Source organism: Mytilus trossulus, chromosome 1, assembly GCF_036588685.1.
Source record: "Mytilus trossulus isolate FHL-02 chromosome 1, PNRI_Mtr1.1.1.hap1, whole genome shotgun sequence".
NCBI lineage: Eukaryota > Metazoa > Mollusca > Bivalvia > Mytilida > Mytilidae > Mytilus > Mytilus trossulus.
In genome coordinates, this window is record NC_086373.1 from 16,617,759 (window position 1) to 16,638,395 (window position 20,637).

The window sequence follows — 20,637 nt, forward strand, 5'->3', positions numbered from 1 at the left end:
TTGTTTTGTTATCATTTTACAATTTTAATAAAGAATCACTGGGTTTATTTTTAAAACACACTGGTTGGATAAAGAGTCCTAACTGTGTCTTGTATTTATGTTGTTTTGGCTTTTTATATTGCTGTCTCATTTTGGTATATATACCCCATAATATATCATTTTATTTATGCTAAAAACTATTGTTAACCAGTACATGGTTTCTTGTCTTTTCCTTTAAAAATAGTAAAATACATAGTAAAAAATACATTTAACTGAATATGGTCGGGTTGTTGTCTCTTTGATACATTCCCCATTTCCATTCTCAATTTTATTCAGTGTTTTTTTTCTTTATTTCTTTGTTTATAAATTGTTTTCATGGTTTGAGTATGATCTGTGATTGTCTTTTGATTTCATTTTAAAGTGCTCTTCAACTTCGTACGTTATCTAGCCTTTCTACTATGTATGCGAGCTTCACTGACGAGACGTATGTCGAAAAACGCAAGCCTGGCGTACAAAACTATCACCAAGGTATTTTTGGTGTTTTAAAACCACTGAGTTGACGCCACTGCTAATGGAGGTTTCCTCCCGTCTGTTTCACCACCCCAGTAGTCCGCATGTCTGTGTTAACATTAATTATCATTGCCATGTTTATGAATTATCTGTTCACGAAACTGTGAATTGTTTTAAAAAATATACTTAAGATTTTCTACTACAGGAAAAAGAGTATCTGAGCTGTATTTGGCAAACCCCTCCAGAAAATTTGGTCCCAGTGCTTTTCTACTTTGTATTTTTTGTGACATTTTTGTTTTTTGTTTTATACGAGCTTTACTGTCTTTTATAAAAGAAACCGGGCGTCCAAAATAATAAACCTTTTATCTTTGATGAGGTCTAACTTCTTGCAGTTTGGATCTTCATTTATACTATTTCAAGGTAATATATCATACTCATTCAAACTCGTGTTGGGTTAAATTGGTATAAAAATGGGTACGTATTGCATGCTGTTTGTTTGTTTTTTCTACATTGGCTAGAGGTAAAGGGGAGGGTTCAGATATCACAAAATATGTTTCCCGCCGCTGCATTTTTCCGTTTTTGTTTATTTAGGAGCCTCTAGTCTTTGTTAGTCGTATATATATTTTTTTTTTAAATTTAATTTAATTTTTATGTTTGGGATTTTGGTGTAACGTCCATTTTTTTTTATTAAACTAGTACACATTTTGTTTCAGGGCCAGCTGAAGCTGAAAGCCGCCTCCGGGTGTAAGATTTTCTCTTTGCGCAACAAATGGAAGTTTTTAACAAACCTTGGCTGGCTTTATAGCCCTTGCACGATCTTTGTGTTAAATACTCGTTTAATTATATATGTACAGGGGCGGATCCAGCCATTTAAAAAAGTGTGTGCCTAACCCAGAATAAAGGGGGTTCCATCTACATGTCCCCATTCAAAGCCGCATTGATCGCAAAAAAAGGGGGTCCAAACCAGGACACCCTGGATCCGCCACTGATCATCTTCGCTAGCCAAGGGTTACGATCCACTTTCGTTCTCTTCACGTGAAGAGAACGAAAGTGGATCGTAACCCTTGGCTAGCGAAGATGGCCACTGATGTACCATTCAAATTTGGTATTAAAAGACCCCAAATCATTCTAAATTTGGCTACGGTATGCTATCATGGAAATTCAGTCTTTCCTGTCATTTCTATTTCTGCTGTAAAACTGAAGAGTAAGGCCCGTTTCAGTGTCGTTGAAAATGTTAATAATTGTCACATTTATGAACAGAATTTAAGGCAGGTACAATCTGAATTGGTTGGCAAAGCGAAAGCTTTTTTTTAATATTATTGCGAGGTTGATTTTTTTTTATATAGGCCTAACAGTTCAGTTTTCTATGATCTGTAACGGCTAACGGTTTAAGACTGTGAGTTCCAATTTCTAAATGTTAGTAGATATAGGAAGATGTGGTGTGAGTGCCAATGAGACAACTCTCCAACCAAATAACAATTTATAAAAGTAAACCATTATAGGTCAATGTACGGCCTTCAACACGGAGCCTTGGCTCACACCGAACAACAAGCTATAGGCCCAGCTTATGTAACCAAGGATTTGTATAGTATACAAATTCTTGCATCTTCGCTAGCCAAGGGTTACGATCCACTCCCGCTCTCTTCAAAGAAGAGAGCGGGAGTGGATCGTAACCCTTGGCTAGCGAAGATGAAATTCTTGATGTACTAGTAACCAAATTGTCCAAAAATGTAACATAAAATTATGGCGAACACTCGATCAGACAAGAACTATCATTCAAAGCAGTGACATATAATATCTGAGATCTGAGATTATTTGTATTATATATCTCTGTTTAAACCTGATACTACTATAACACGTAATGTGTTGTAGTTCTAAACCTTCACAGGTATGGGACTTTTACCACCAACATGTATTAGTCCTGGCGCAGGTTCGTGAAAATACTGGATATATTTATGACTGAGAAATCCTCTAAAGAAATAATAAATAAAACATCTTTTCCGAAGAAAAAACACCAACAGGTCGTCCTAATCCTTTTGTTAAATCACTTTTTCTCACGGGTTGAATGGGGGAGATTACACCATTTTAAATGGTAAAATTCTTTTAATATAATTAATTAGACATCAAAGACGTTATACACTACTAAAACTCAAACGGATTAATAATTTCACATTTCTTGTAACTTATAATCGGTTTTGCTTAATTAGTAATTAAGAACCGCAATCAAAGTGTAATCAAATGAAATCCGATAGTTCCCAACAGCTGGAGAACTCATCCTGATGTGACGTGCACCTTGTGGGCGGAGTCAATATTCATGAGCGTTTAAAATTATCAAAATCTTTTCCACTGTCATCGGACAACCATTGAAGACAAGGATATTTTATTCACGAAGGATTTTAATATTTAATTTGGAATTACTTTTCAAATTTAATTAGTGAATTCTATTGTTTTATAATACTTTTAGTTAGGAGTTTTCAAGTGTAAAAGGGGTGGGCTTGCTATTTGTGAATATAAGCGGCGTCCACATGTTGGACAAAACATTTGTTTGTGTTTTGAAAATGTGAGTGCTATTTGACAACATCTTTTTGAAGAAAAGAGAAACTCAGGATGGCTGCTTGTGGTGGTCATTCCCCGAGTTTAAGTCCATCTTTCATGGCAGATGAAAAGGGATGTTACAATTCTGTAAGTAAAGTAATTTTGATATAAAATCAACAACGGGCACCTGCAACGATCTTTAATTCATGAAATTACCATAAAAAGAATTATTTCATCGTGTTATGTCAATCTGAGTGCAAAAATTTAATTGACTTTATTTTACATTATAGATTATATAACTGTCTTAATGAGATTAAGATTTTAACCTATGTACACAAGTTAACTTAGTATATAATATACCCATTTTTTTTTAATTAAAACAAAGCTTTAGATCTCAACTGTACTTTATACTTCAGAGACATATATGTCAGGCAACTTTTAGGCATATTTACTTATATATGAGGAAGAGATTTTTTTCCCATTTTGAATTGTTCCTTTTAAAAAAAAAAATATTGTATACATATATATTAATTTCTTCAGCTTTATCAAATTAATCTCAAAGAAGCATGATTTATAAATTTTATTAATTACGTACATAACTCTCAAATATAATTTAAAAATTTAGTCAAATTTCATGTCAAGAGTCATGAGAATTGAGATACATACGTAAGTTGTTCTGAGATGTACGGTATGTGAACAGATATTTTATTTTACATGAATGAGGGTAGTACATGTACTAGTGATACAATGTACCCTTTACCGTCAGGTTCTAAACATTAATTTTCAGCTGCTGTTGGTGTCAAATAATTATCTTAACTGTTAATTTTTGAAAAAACTTTGGTTTGTAAATTTTCTTTGAATACAATATTTATAATTTTAACTGATTAACAACATTTACCTAAATCCCTAACCCTTAGATCTAATTTATAAAAAAAAATCAATAAAGTTGCTCAACTCCTCTAACTTTTGATATAAATAAATTTGAAGTATCACTGGCGGATCTAGAAATTTTCATAAGTGGGAGCCCTCTGACTGCCTAAGAGGGGGCCCGCTCCAGTCACGCTTCAGTGATTCCCCATATAAGCAACCAATTTAGCGAGCACCCCCTAAATCCCCCTCTGAGTTTTAGAGAATTGTCTATAGTTCTGCCATACATTGTATCTACAATCAGTTTTTGTACAGGTACATGGAAGTAAATATCAGGCTTTTTTCAACCTAACTAGGACCATTAATTACTATAGGACTTTATACCTTGGACATTCCTGTGAATTTGCAACCAAAGGGTTGTTAGATTCAGGATTCAAGTAATGCAGTTGTTGAAAATAACCTTTTGAATCACACCAATCTAGTAACTGCCAAAATTGGTTCTGTCTGTCTGTGAAGTAAATTGATAGTTCAAAATTGAACAACACTCAAATATAATTTTACAATCAAAAGTAAGAAAAGTTACATTGTAAACTTGCCTTCTCTGGAAGTGAATGATTTTATATTTTGTATGCAGCATAATAATGTTCAGTAATAGCATGTAAGCAACTTTTACATCAGCTGTGCAGTCTGACTTCCTGTCTACCAATAGTTTAACAACAACCCTTGTTGCAAGGAAAACTGTTTCAAACTTGGCCTTTATTGAAGGGTACATGTACATGTACTTCTGCTTAATAATGTTGAGTTATATCTTTTATCAATTTTTACTTGATTATCAATGATTATATGGTTAGCATGACGGTTTCACTCACTGGTTTTAAAATTTCCAAAAATAGCAGCAGTTCCAAGTGTAAAAGAATTACACAATATGAAAGATTTTCACTCTACTCTTTGTTTTTTCAGGGTCCCCCTTTAGCACATCAAATAAAAGCTGGGAGACCTTGTTCTAACTGTCCAAATGTATGTCCTGGGTTTGAGCTACATTATTGGAGGTAAGTCACTTGTATTTTACGCTGAGACTTTTAATTGTTGCTTTGGCAATTGTTCTGCAGATCCCCTGCAAAAGATGGTGTCTTACAGTTTTATATAGTCCTTGAACTTGTAGAACTTTTTTTTATATCAAAAATTGACGGTTCTTGAATCACTAAAAAAGTTCATGAATTTGTAAAGAGCAAGTTTAGTACACCAATCATGCTGAATCAGCAGTAATAACTACATGAAACTGTTGATGAATTATATTTGCCAATGACCATATATATCAAAGAGTCATCATTTAACATATGGATGGAACTTCATTTGTATCTTCCATATTTCTAGAAGTCATTTTCAATGAGGAAGGGTAGCAATGGGTGAAGGCAGATTAGAGAAATGAATCTCAACTCAACTGGTATTCATTAAAACCCCATGCATTTTTAATTGAACATGGGGTTAAGTGTAAAATTTTGTCACTGTTTCTAACAGCATAGATCTGAAATGCACTTGAAAATCGAACTACAGGTATGTTAATTAATAGATTGCAGTCAGCTTAAGGTGCAAATTTATAAGTTACATGTACCTTGTTTAATCAGTACAGTTTGTTAGTTTAGTTGTGGTTTTAACAGTCTATTCATTTATTTTATCAATGCCTTTCTGACATTTAAATTTGGGTACAAATTTTATTGTCAAAAATCATTGTCAGATTTTTTTCTGAATAAACAATTCATTGAAGATAATATTCATAGGTCTAGTTTCCAGTTCATAAAGTTTACCAAAGCCACAATGGAAATCAAATATTTTTTCTTTAAATTTGTTATATATGTTTAGTTAAAAGTAACTAACTAAACATTTGTCCTTTTAGAATACAATATATAATAAGGGACGATCAAGAATGGACCAGTTCCACTGATTATTATATGTGTCTTGAACAAAACGACAAAATTCACATGGTTTTGTGACCTGACTTCATTTTGTCTTGTAAATCGAATGATTTAGTTTGACCGCTTTCATGTAGATATTTTCCATCAAAAAATGCAACAGATTTCTCAAATGTTTAGTGATCAGCATTTTTTATACATTTAATTAAGCTACTGATGATCAATACTCTATTAAAAAGATTACAAATATGATGAGCTTCCATTTTGAAGCTCTCATTATGTTTTAAGAAAAAATACAGCAATGAAAGGTTTGTTTCTTTGCTTAAGTTGCTTTGCTAAGAGCCTATATGTATTTTGCGTTTCATTTGGTATTTTGGTGGAATGGAAATGGGCTACCCATCGTGACATACAGCAGTTTCTTATTTACTTTTTATGAAATGTGATACATTTTTTCTCTCTGCAACATTAATTTGACAAATTAGGATAAAAACTCAATGCACATTTGATGTTTCGAAGATCTCCTTTTTAATAGCATTTCTATTCTTTTCCCCAAAATGAAAATCAAATCGAAACATGCTCTGAAATGACTCTCAGATGCCAAACTGAAAGTTATATAATACTGTAATAAATAATAAAACCGAAATCAAAAATTCATAATTTGATTTTTAGATAATTGAATCTCCATGTTTGACATTGTCAACATGTATGTTTTAAGACCAATGCATACATGTAGATGTTTGATTTGTTTACATTTAAAGTATTGAATCAATGAATATCTTCAAACTACAGGGGTTCAGGGAATTTGTCATTTATTTGTTTAATTTATTCAAGTAATGTCTCTCTCTTTGGCAGGATTCCATACGGGTAAATCAACAAATTTTGACTGAAGATTTATTAATATATCTGTTAATGTGTTGGCTTTTTCGCAGTCACATTTTTTTCAATTCAAAAAGGTTTTAAACCCTGATCAATAGCTTTATTACACCTCACTATTTTCAGGGTAAATTAATACTTTAATAGTAAGTGTAGTTTTGATAGCTAAGGTTTTCAAGGCTTTTTGAATTTGATCAATACATTTATATGGTACTCTGATTGAAATTTATATAACTTTTTAAAAACCCTATGTAACAGGGAAATTTTAAACCTTAGTTATAATATGTCATGACGTAACACTAAATTATACTTCATTGATCTACTTTTGTATAGAGTTGAATTGCACAACAGGATATATACTGAATTGTCTTTAAGTCCATTACAAAGTGTAAAGGCATTCATAAGGTACCGAGAGCTTGGTCAGGAAGCACAATGTTTTATATAAATGCACAGTTGAAAAGTTGAACAACATACCTGTTTCAAATCTGTAAATTGATGAAGAACTTGCAATGGTATTTTTATATTCAGTTTAATAAAGGGAAAACAAAGATTTCTTCAAACATTTATAATACTTGAGGATGCTGTGTTTTAAATGATTTTTGTATGCTTGAGAAATGTACACAAATATGCTTAAAAAATAGCGATACACATTTATATCGAGGGGAAATTTCCAAATGTACATGTATATCTTTCAACATTGAAGTGTGAATGTCATAATACCTTGTATACATGTATGTGCTGACATCAAGCACCTTAATTTATTCATTTACCTTAATTTGTGGTGATTTTTGAATATCATTATAAATCAATATAAGGTTGTCAATTACCTAACAAATACCTGAAGGAAATATACAAAGTTGTCACATTGTAATAACCAGATGTTTATTTTTATCTGGAGTTTCAACTGTCCAGATATGGTAACTCTAGGTTTAGAATTTGTTTTGTACAGCAATCAAAAACGGTTTAATTTCAACATGAAAATAATAGTTTTTGAAGATTTTTTAAAATAAGGAAATAAGGAGTGTGTAAGTGCAGCCACATGATCTAGCATTGTAAATAATACGGTGGCTTGATTTTTAGTCCAGACAACTAATTACTACATCTAAGAATATATTAGGGAAACATTTTCCACTCCAGAAACCACTAAAAGCTGCAAATAATAAAATACTTTAATTAATTCTCACTGCAACATGCCTCTAATTGTTTCTAATGGCAGTTACAGTCAATTATAAAATACAGGGAGAAAATTAAACAATAAAGCACATGCAAGTCTTCAACATGTTCATGTAAAAGTACTACAATATGATAAACCACATGTGGGGATTGTTGAAAAATAAATTCCATTTGATTATCTTATTGATAGGGAACAATTAAATGAATTCCTACCAATACATTTGTCCTTGGTGAAGCTAGATGGGAAATTAATACCATAGTGGAACAATTAATGTAAAAATGTTAATGGTTTTATAATTGTTGTGGGTACTAACTGATGTTGGTTTGACAATTAACTTCTACTGTTAGTACTATGGTACCAAATGTTACTTGTTTTGATAGCAATACTATAAAGGATTAAGAGTATTTTAAACACATTAACATGATTAAAGCTGGACATTCAGCATGCAATTCCTAAATCATAAAAAAAAAGTTAAATACATGTTTTGAAATATTGATTGTTTATTCTAAATGTCCTGTGGTTATATATTTTTAAAAAGAAAACAATAGTGGTAATTATGGTCAAGACCAGTAAAATATAAATAGATATTGTTTAAATTTGGCCCCAGGATTTGAAATAATTATTGCAAAACTTAAAATTCTGCTGAGTCTGTCATTGTATTTTATTTACCCTGAGAAAAAAACAAAAAACTTAATTTATTATATTAGCCTTAATGCATATGTTTACATGTTAAATAATTTGTACTTTTAAACAAGCAAAGAAAAAGTAATACTAAAGTCTTTATTTTGATAATCAGTCACTTATCAAGGATTATAATGTATAATCTAATTCAAAATATTTTGAAAGTAGTAAAAATAGTGAAAATACACACAATGTCATCCTGACTTACCTGGGGCCAATTAAAGCCAAATCTTTGATGTTTAATGGTATTATTACTGGACTCAGGTGTGAGGTTGTGAGTCTATTAAGACATTTATAGGACATAATCATACTATTTTATGTCTCTAGTATATTGTATTATCTCTTACTTATGTCTTTATTTCATTGTTGATGTAAATATTGTGATGTTTATTATCTGATTAAACTTTGGCTGGGGGAGGTTGAAAAGCCAGATTTCAAATCTTCAGTTGAGTTGTGAGATCTTCACTTTTGATGTTCCAAAGAATATATGAAGAAATATAATTTTGGCATCACAAGGTCCCATATAATTTAGAAAGTAATTTAGCCCAGAGATATGCTACAACAAGTTGAGATGAATTTACATTTTAATATTATAAATATATATATTACTTCACATAGATCTACAGTCAACATTTGTGTACAGTTCACACATGCCAAGTCTGGCAAAACTTGCCTGAAACCCAATGCTAAGGGACAATGGCAGTACATAAATTTTGTGTGTGCAAAAATTGTGGATTAAAGTTCAGGGTAAAAGATAACCATGCTTTTAAAAGAAAAAAAAAGTCAATTGAAAAGCAATTCATGTTCTGACATCAGACTCTGACTTCTCTTTAACTGAATTGTAATGTGCGTATTGTTATGCGGTTACTTTTCTGCATTGGCTAGAGGTATAGGGGGAGGTTTGAGATCTCATAAACATGTTTAATCCCGCCACATTTTTGCGCCTGTCCCACGTCAGGAGCCTCTGGCCTTTGTTAGTATTGTATTATTTCAACTTTTAGTTTCTTGTGTATAATTTGGAGTTTAGTATGGCATTCATTATCATTGAACTAGTATATATTTGTTTAGGGGCCAGCTGAAGGACGCCTCCGGGAAATTCTCATTGCATTGAAGACCTGTTGGTAACCTTCTGCTGTTGTCTGCTCTATGGTCATGTTGTTGTCTCTTTGGCACATTCCCCATTTCCATTCTCAATTTTATCTATTGAGATGTCATGATCAGATACTTACATCACTGTGACCACATGCAATTACATTCCTAGATGAATTTATTCATAACAAGTCTAGACTCCAGGTTATTCAGAGCTTCTCTTTAGAAGAAAAAAAATTGTGGCTGGGTTGCTGTCTGATTTACCCCATATATATGGCCGACATCTCCTGTTATTCGTTTAATAAGAGATGGAATACATAAAACAATATTCTCTTTTTTAAAGGAGCGGAGTACATGGATAAATTTTGAAATTTCATTAGGGATTGGAAACTGCAAGAAACACAAGACTAAAAATGTCAATCATGAAGATGCATAAAACCAAACATCAAATATTTAAAACATAAACTTAATTAATTCCCACAAGTAATATTCACAAAATGTATTGCGTAATATCATAATCTGAACAATCAAATGAAATTTAGCTTCCATCTCAAATGTAACATAATTAATAGCATTGTTTGTATTCTCTCTTTGGGGATTATTATCAAAGATTATTTTGTCACTGGTCAATTTTTATCGAAATCTCTTTCATTTTGATTTTCTTGTCATTCAGAACATGTACAAATGTAAAACATTTAATGGGGTATTCTTTTTAGGAAAAAATTTCTTGTGGCCCAAAAGGATAAAACAGTGAAGTAAGTGAACCATTCCCAATACATAATACACCAATTCAAGGTTTTGAATTATATAGGTTTGAATTGCCATACTTTTGTACAGCATTGACATTATTTAATTTAGATGAATTGTCTTTAGGGAACCTTGATAATTCTTACTCCCAATGTATCTGGCTATTATTTAGAAAACAGTTAACTACTAAAGGAGCAATTTAAATACAGCAGAAAATCATAAAACCATGAAGAATCTTTTAGAATATGTGCAGATTATTGTACCACATAAATAATCATAAATAAGATCTACTTTTGTACAGTCTTTAAAATCTGTTCTGTACAGATACTCAAGTAAAATAACCTTTTTATACAGCCTCTCTCACTCTGTTCTCAGTGCATTGTAGCATTTGTTGATGTAATTACACAGAAGCAGCTGATTGTGTCTAATTACCTATATATTACATGAAAGGGTGGGCACTACCCTAAAGTATCAACACAGATGTTATAAGGCATTAATCCTATGTATATTTATATACTTAACATCCAATTTAACTTTTCTTAATTTAAATATTTATAGTATACATCCTGTCAACCATACTTGAGAAGCCATTACACAATCATTTGTATACTTGTCTTAAAGACCCAGCAGTAGTCCCAAACAAGTAAACTGGTTGCTCATTTATCAATCATTTGGCTATCAATGGAGAACCTTTTGAAGTGTAGATATAGAAAGGATATGCACATACATGAATATTGTGTCTTGTCTCACACCCAATAACTGAGATCACTACATTTTTTGCATATTTTATATGCTGGCAAATTTTGAAGTTTGAGATTACATGAAATGTAATGCAAGACACAGTATCATTTTATACCTTCAAAAAGATCTGTTATCACCCTCTATACTGTTTACCTGGGCAAACTTTTATTAAATTTGTGGATTGTGTCAAGATTTGCCATTGTTAAAAAGTTTAATATTGACACTATCATGAATGGGAGTGTCAGAGTGTTAAAAAGCACATTTTAATAGAATTTGGTTATAATGCAAAAGTTATGTAATGTGAAAACTATGTCTTTTCAAATAGTCTGACATTCCTTAATTTTAAGATTTTATGGTTTTGTAATTAGTAGAATATGAGTTTGTTTGGAGTACAGGAAATGCGATAAGAAAAGATATTTTGTATTTTTTGGACGTCAAGCTGTTAATTATGAATTGTCTCCTCAAAGAAAAAATGTGAAGAAAAAACTTTTCCGTTAGATTTATCAAGAATTGTTCCTAATTGTACTAGTTTGATTGGTCCACAGAGATCCCTGGTAATCCAGTACAAATACATTCATCTTGAAGTATAAAAAAATCTGTTAATTTATTCATATTGTTTGGTTTTGGTTGTACCAGACTGAATGCAAGTCATGCAAGTCAGATAGAGGATTGAACAAGCAATTTCTTTAACAGTATATATGTTGTTACACTGTGCTCCCCCTGACCTGTTTTAAATGTACAAATATATAACCGCCCATTGTTATCTGCACTAGTAGAATACTTCTATAGGTCATTTGGTAGAGCATGACTTTCAGGCATCCTGCAAGATTCCATTGCTGGCTGGTATTGTGGTCAATTTTGGAATGAAGTTTCTGCTTTGATAATACAATGTAAATATGGTCTAAAGCAGCAATAGAAATTCTTATTACTGGGTTTGTACTACCAGGAGCAATGCAACAGGTGCAACATGTGGTGCAGGATCTTCAAACCCAAGTGCTCAGCACCTTAGATCATCCCCAGTTTTGGTAGGTTTTGCGTTGCTCTGTCTTTAGTTTTTTACTGTTGTAATTTTGTATTTAAATTTGTCTGTTTGTCTTTTTCTTTTTTAAGCCATGGCATTGTCAGTTTATTTTCAATTTATGAGTTTTAATGTTCTTCTGGTATCATTCACATTTTTGCTTAGTCCATGCAGAGAATTTTATATCTGAGGACCATAGAACTTTCTATATTCTCTCAACTTCCTGCTGATGAAGTGGTAATAATTACATGGTACCTGTCCAGAAACTGGATAGAATTTGTGGTTAATCTGGTTACTAATTGGCACTTGTATGTTCATTTGTTTGGTTTGATGTATTATTATTATCATTTGGTATTGTGGCTGACCAATGAAAGATGAGCTTTATCTGTAAACAATAACAACTGACCAATGATAATATTGATAAACATAGTTAGCCCTGTAATTGTTTCTATGTCTAGGTGTAAATTACATACATATTATAGATTACATATTTTGTTCAAGCTGTGGAACCTACAGCAGAAAAAAATTAACCTTTCTTTAAGGTTACACATTCCAGGCAAGTGCCAAGTTCAGACTGTTTTGTCTCTAACTGTTTCATTTATTGTGAAAAAATATAAAGCCTCTGAGTTATAACCGATTTTAAGTTTTGTGTCTCCTTAAGACAGTAAAGCTGGGAAAACTTTTTTAACCGAATTTCAACTGTATCTGAAACTCATAGTTTTACTTCTACCTGTACAGGCACACCTCCAGTTGGGAGTACTATTGAAATCGTGGATATAATATATTTTAATTTGAAAAACATAGCAAATTTGTAAAATTGTAATATATTGTAATAGATCACATACATGTATTGTTTCTGAAAATACTACGACACTTATGAAAAATAGCAATTTAAAACAGATTAATATTGAATGTATCAGCTAACGCCAATTGTATCAGAATCGTGACAGGGATACAGTCATATATATATATACATGTACTTTTATGTTCATAAAAAATCTTAATACAAAATCAAAAAATTAATAATTGGATCAAAAGAAAATACCATAAATATTTAATTATAACAGCCCATAGGTTTTTCGTTTCTTCTTTAATAAATCGTTAACTCTGAATATATATAAGGAGAAATATACATTTTTTTTACCTGAAGAAAGGTTAGACAAGGTCGTATATCAAAGAATAAACAAAGCAGACTAATGCCCTTCAGTTTACATACACAAGAAAGGATTTAGTTTGATCTTTTTAAGTCTGGGGGTTGTTTTTTCAAGTAAGTTAAACATTTTTGTTGAGAAAATTTTCCTCAGATATTATTAATGCATATATATATATCTGTTGTAATATATTGGGATATTAACCCTTCAAATCAAGTCCGTTATCTCAGCCATACTGTGTTAATGTCCTAAGAAATTCTTATAGGAATGAATATTTTATGATTCGAATAAACAGCTTCAATTGTGAATAAAATACCATTTATAAATTCCATTTGAGAAAGTTGTTACAATTTTTTCAGGCAATTGGAAAAGATTTAGCCATCTTCTATTAAAGAACATTAAGATTACTTAGAGCTTAGTATCCTGCTGTGAATTAAGACTTTTCCCTTTGCAATGTGGTAATAATCATTCTATTGGACACTGGATTTGTGAAATTGACAATTTTGTAAAGATTAAAGGTTATGGAGATTCACATAACAGTATTCAACACGCATACCACACACATTAAATCTACCAGGCTGTTTATACATGTTACACTTGTCTTCCTCTTATTTAGGAAGATTAGTCCCCATGAATATTATCCTACAACATTTAATTGTTTTCTCTTTTGAATTGTTTTCCATTTATCATTTGGGGGCCTTTAAAACTGACTTTTAATACGATAAGGGCTATGCTCATTGTTGAAGGCAGTAAAATATTACAACTGGAAGTTCAACACCAATCATAATCCATCAATCCAATAATGACAAATCATCTTTGAGAATTTCAGACTTGGTTGTCTTTCTAAAAAAATTACCTATATAACTCGGATATATTAAGGTATTTTGATTGTTTGGTGGTTTTTTTTCACAGATAGTGCCTGTGGTAGAATATATGTATTTGATCTAAATGACTATAAAATATTTGATGTTAAGTTAGATTATATGATACATTCAACCTTATTGTACTGCTCTTTTGTCATTAGGTCTTTCAACCTTTGCACTTCTGAATAGGGTTCCACCATATCATTGATATGTTTCAAATCTGCTGTAATCTGTTCTTAGAATCTGTTTCCATTATCGTAGTATCTAAATAATGTGTGAAACTCAACATTGAAAGTATTGTCATTACTGTTATGATACTAATTTTACTGATTGTTCTAAGCTCTCGGTCTTTATTAAATATCGGAGTATCCAGGAAACACCATTAGTAATGTTTTCCTTTAGTATTACATGGTATTTGACTTTCATTATGACTTTCCTGTATATAAGGTTTATTATCAGCTAGTCAGTAATAAAAGATTCAATGAAACCTAAATATGTTCATGCTCATCAAACAGTTATTGTAATTTAAAGATATTTCATAATGTATCAGTCAAACTACATCACCACCCAAGTCTGTTAAAGGCAGAATGAAATACATGTAGACTCTAAATAAGAATGAATATATTGCATTCAGAGGTAGTGGATTAAATAACTGTACTGTGCGATATTCAAAATAATTTGTCCTTTCACAATACCAGTTCAATGCTAAAAAGTTTAACCCAATTGCAATCTGCACCATATGCAACTGTGTCTTTTATATAATGTCCAAATTAGTTAAATTCTATTTGGACTTCAATGTTAAGGTTAGTCTTTCCAAAACTTTATTTAGCCACATAAGAAAATGTTGGTGCACCCTGCAGAAGAATTGAAGTTTCATTTCAAACTGATCAACAGATAATAAAAATTCAAATTTAGTGAAATATGTTATCCTTTGGTGTAGTAAAAGGAAAAAAAAAACATTTTGTATGATTCACAGGTACTAAAAATGTTTGTTAATTTTTCAATGTGTCTAAATTATTGATTCATGGAAAGATTAACCAAAAATGAAAATATTGTGACAATTTTGTTTGAGAAGTTTCTGGTAGCAGTTGAAGTGTTGACCTTTTTTTGTTTGAATAAAAGTTTATCTCCATACAATGATTATGTCATTAAAGGTGATAATCCCTGTTATAAGGTAAATCTAACCAGAGTAAATACATTTTATCTGTTTGTCAATATTGTGATGAATTTATCCAAACTTTCCCATTCTATAGTAAAGTTAGTGATTCAGTCGCCCCCATCAATGTTTGAAGTGGTTTGGAATTCGATGAGAAATTCCCATTCCCTATTTTGTTCAATAGGCCAATCTTAGTTGTAACTTTAAGAAAAAAAGATCCATTATCTCAATATTTGTGTGTGACAGTCATTATGGTTCATAATATGTATCCGTGTACTGCATATGGAATGACCACAAATCATAATCAGAATGTGTCAAACAATTTTATGATAAAAAAAACTATGAAATAAAAAAAAATGGGGAAAGTTTTTATTAGCTATTTGATATCATAAGGCATAATAGTATAAACGAGATACAATTTTGGCATTGATAAGATTTTAACATTATACAAATTAGAACAAGATATTCAATATAAAATACATGTAATTTTAATGTCTCTATTATCATTAATTATTATCTAATTATTACTAAAATAAAGTTTAATTGTTATCCATCATGACATGCCAAGTTTGTTCCCAATCTTATCAGATTACAAAATCACCAAATTTAAAGATTACCTTAATAGTATCCTGGACTTATTTGTTGAAATTACCTTTCAGGCAATTAAAGATACAATCATGTCAGGACTAAATGTCCCCCTGTTACACTCGGAAACCTGTTTTCCTGTACTATTTTGACAATTTGTTTCTAATTAATTCTTTGATACTATCAAAACGTTTATATTGAATGGTCATTTTTTCCTTATAAGTTATAAGAAAAATCTGATTTGGCAGAAAATTGGATTTTTAATAGGTCAGGCAAATAGGTGAGGAATTAAATTAACATTGACTTAAATCAAGGTAAAGTACTCAATGAATGATTTATAAACATAAGAGGGATACTTAGGAACTGGGGCTTTAAGGTGTCATCAATTGGTGATGTTATTTGACATAAATAGCAGTAATTATTTATATGTATTTTATTAACACATAACTTTTAACGGCATCCAACTTGTTTATAGAACAATGGACCACTACTCTTTTGGCTTATTCTGGTCACATCTAGAAATTTGGTAACCCCTCTATTCTGATTGCATTTTATAAGAACCATTTGCTGTTGTTGAGTTTTCTCCCTTAAGTAACATTTAAGTACTGGTACTTTTCTTGTGTACAAAGTAAAACGAGAAGTTAAAAAAAAAGCTTGCCATGATGATGGTTTATACTTTTAAATTATAATATAGTTTTGAAGAAAAAAAATCCAATAAGTTTACATTGGTGGACAAGTATTGTAAAATTGGACATTGTATTGTTTACATAACAATATAACCAGTCGCAGATAGTTCTGAAGATTAGCACTTTACTTGTAAGGTGTAATTATATCAAAGTGATATTCGTCTTCTCAAGAAGATCCATTCATGTAACTCTGATTCTTCAGATTCAGTACAGATAAGATTTAATAAGTTTATATACAAAGTTAAAGCTTGATTTCATTATATTTAATTAGACCAACAGCCATAATCCTTAGAGTTTCATGGAAAACACATGGATACAAGATGCTAATCTTTGAGTCTTATCTTTAGCTACTGTTTAGAAGTACATAGCCTCAGGATGGAATTTCATTGCTTCACTTCCTTTGATAAAAAATCAATCAACCTTATACACGGCTATAACCAGTACATAAGAATCCCCTTGTCTCTCAGGTCTGCGGTTTTATGACCAGCATTAAATTTCATGTTGAATACAGGGGAGGTAATATTATGACTGGGTTTGGGTAATTTGAGGGCGTTGGGTTTCGTATCAACCAAATGATTTTAGACGGTAAGGTGGTCCGTTTTATGACCCTAAATAACAGGTTACTGTGTAGATTAGGTTATATATGATCTTTATATTAATTTGAAAACAGTTGGGTTTTTGCTCATGTGAAATCTAACAAGAGTTTAAAGTGATAAATTGAAGAGGCCTTGTGTACTTTTTGTTAAATATAAGTTCATACTACCTTAAATTTAATTCTATACACAGGTTTTATGACTATAAAATTTACTATTGGTACATAAACATTATAAAATTTTGAACTTTCAACTAATAAATTCTAGATTATATGATAACAGAATCAATCATAAAAAAGCGAAACATTTGTTATATAAAATGCTGACTAGAGTGCAATTTAATAAGGTAATCAATATTTAGTTTTATTTACAGACATTTTAAGACTGAGAACATTAAAACAAAAAAGATAATTTGATTTTAAAACGAGATTGACAGAGTTTTTTTCCATGCTGTTTAGATATGAAATTTACAGGTGTTAGAGTATTTTGAGATTTTCTTGCCAAAGAACTGATTATAGGAAGCATGTACAACTATCTGTTTATAATCCTTCCTTTCTCCTGCAAATAATCCTCTCTTATCCTATCTGACACTTTAATGACAACTTGATTAGTAAAAGTCTCAAAATAAATAAATTAAGTTATTTGGGAAGTTCATGCACCTATAAGTGAACAATTATTTTTGAAAGCATTGCAAAAAACTATAAATTGTGAAGGATTTTACTATATGATGTTTTGTGTGTGTAAATTCTCATTCATTTTTAATTTCTGTTGCTACTGTTCCACTTTCTTCTGTTTTTTGGTCCATGGGTAGTTCCCTCCTTACAATAGGAGGAGATTTAAAAATAAGAGGGTAAAAATATTATAACTGTAATTAGTAATGTAATGTTATAATACTGTATGCAACAATTTATATACTCGATATTTCATTTCAAGTGACCTTTAAAGGTTACACTTTAAAACCGTGTCAATTGGGGGGATAACATTTTATTAATACAAGAAAGTTACAGGCCAATCATGAAGATCACTCTACAAATATTGTAGTCCTTTTGTGAAAATGTTTGATAAACTGGTGTTTCAAATAATTTGGCATTTTTACAATAACTTTCTTAACATGTCAATATAAATATTGTCAAAGGTTTATTGGGCCAGGTCGGCTTTTTTTTTTAATTTCTTATTTCTTTGTTGACTTTTTTTAATGAAATTTTTAATATAAATATATTCTGACATATTTTTTTTTTTATTTAGCATTGAAAATTTAAAACTGAGCTAGGTTAATGTAAATTTAAACAGAACAAACCAACCCGTTTGAGTTCAAAATTATTTGAATCAACCATGACCTGTGTATAATTAAAGCTTGACAATTACAATTGCATTATAGCATATTTATGGTTTTTGAGAAAAGTTGATAAAATAAATTAACAAGATCCTCAATTCATTGTTTTAAAATTAGTGCATTATTTGTCTCAAGCAAGTCTCACATTTAGCTATAATATAAAAAAGAAGATGTGGTATGATTGCCAATGAGACAACTATCCACTAAAGGCCAAAATGTTAAAGAAGATTTCTTTTTGACTTTGATTATTATATATACCACCGTGAAATGCTATGATGACCAAAAAACAAAAGGACCAAATACACAACATGTGAATGAACAATATCCATAGATTTCATTAAAGCAAGAAAAAATATCTTTGAGTGTCCATTGTTCTCACAAAAGCTTTATAATTATTTCAAAACTTCACTTTACAAAAAAGCCACCTGATAAAATAAACTGGTTTCGAGTTAATATTTACTTTTTAGATACTGGTTTGTTCATTCTGAAGTGGTTTAATAACATTATCCTTTGTAATTTAAGTGTCTTGGTTCAAAAAGATTGACCTTTTATTAAAATATTCAAAAGATGGCACTATTTCAATATTTTGAGAATGTAAATCTTAAACAAAAATGAAGTTAATGTTCATGTTTTAATAGCTCAAAACTGGTTGATATTATCATTGCATTAAAATATGTTTACAAGATAAAATAGTCAAATGGTAAGCGAAGGATCTTGGGCATAGTGTAATGTGAAAATAGGGATAAGGACTTTGCAATATTTATGGATATATTACTTGAAAGACATGCAATGATCTAAATTGTAATGACTTCGAGTCTTCAATATGCTTGGGGAAAATTTTTGTTAAAAGTCAGTCTGTGTTGAAAACCGTATAAATTGAAAATAATTTGAGTGTCCTTCATTGTGATTGATACTAAAATATAGATAAAATACTTAAATTTCTGACATATGAAAATTTAGCACAGTTTAGTTTTCATGTTTAAACAATAATGGCCAACTTATAGGGAAAATATTGCTGAAGCAACCATCAGGAAATCTGCCATAGTATTATCAAATGTGAACCCTTTCTTGATGGCTGTATACTTAAAACTTAAAGAATCAATCAGCTTAAAGGAATATTTACTGTTATGTATCTGTTTCATTAAAATAAAACCCTCCAACAAAATCCCCACTTTGCTGTACTCCATCCAAAAAGGAAGCTGTCCAATTGACTTTAAATTAGCAAAGGGAATACTTAAGAAACCTGTAAGTACTGAAATGTTCACAATTGCCTTTAAAATTAAAATTTTAGTGGAAGAACCTGGTGGAGGGTTCTTGGGGTTGGAAACCTCCCTTTTTTTGACGATCAATGCATTTGAATGGGGACATATGGTTGCAACCTCCCTTAAAAAATGGCTGGATGATGTCCCTCAGTTTCTTGACTAGCGTACATTTGATTGACATCTAAACAATCCCTATCCAGGATAATCCTAACATGAAGCTACAAGTGTACTTTTACTTTCTAAAAATTACTGAACTCATTTGCAACATTTTCTGATTATTATCAGACCATGTATTTTTTTTAAATGACTGCCCAGATAAATGCTACTGTACTATTTTCATCAACAAAAGACATTCCTATATAACTTGTATAAATAAACTGTCTGATAATAAGAAATTATTAATACTCCAGACAGACTACTTTTTTAATGAACAATTTGTCAAAGTCACATGCTAGCTTGATGTTATAATCAACCAGAAAATTGTAGTTGCAAGGCACAATTCTCTGGCAAATTTTCACCCAATTCATTTCTATCAACAGATGTTTCGTTACCATACTCTGCTGAATATACAATGGAAATTTTATGACAATGTTTTCAGGCTTTAAGCCAAGTTCTGTAGGAGGTAGGATCTATGGAAGACTTGGAACTGTAAAGTACTACCCAGTAGCAGATGTTTCTTGTTTGAGCAAATCTCTTGTTGATTTAATGTGCTGAAAAGCAAACCATAGTTTTTAGTTTGAAGGTGATAAAAATGTGAGGTATTTTTGATTATCTTCATTTTTTATTTGACATTTATATTAAAAAGTAACAGAATTAAGCTACCTGTTAAAAAAAAAAACATTTTTGGCTATAAATCATTATTCAAAGTTTTAAATAACATTATA

General features: G+C 30.8%; 1 protein-coding gene across 2 annotated transcripts in view; it reads left to right on the top strand.

Annotated features, from left to right (window-relative positions):
• The first annotated feature begins 2,782 nt into the window (after positions 1-2,782).
• LOC134716761 (prickle planar cell polarity protein 3-A-like) overlaps positions 2,783-20,637 on the top strand; it is a 52,021-nt gene continuing 34,166 nt past the window's right edge. Inside the window, exons 1-2 of one of the 2 annotated variants that reach the window (XM_063579771.1) lie at positions 2,783-3,171; positions 4,852-4,940. In XM_063579771.1, coding sequence (XP_063435841.1) covers positions 3,097-3,171; positions 4,852-4,940 — 164 coding nt within the window. In that variant the 5' untranslated portion in view covers positions 2,783-3,096. Of the gene's footprint in view, positions 3,172-4,851; positions 4,941-16,083; positions 16,160-20,637 lie in introns of those variants that run through there. The other variant, XM_063579783.1, reaches the window with a different exon arrangement.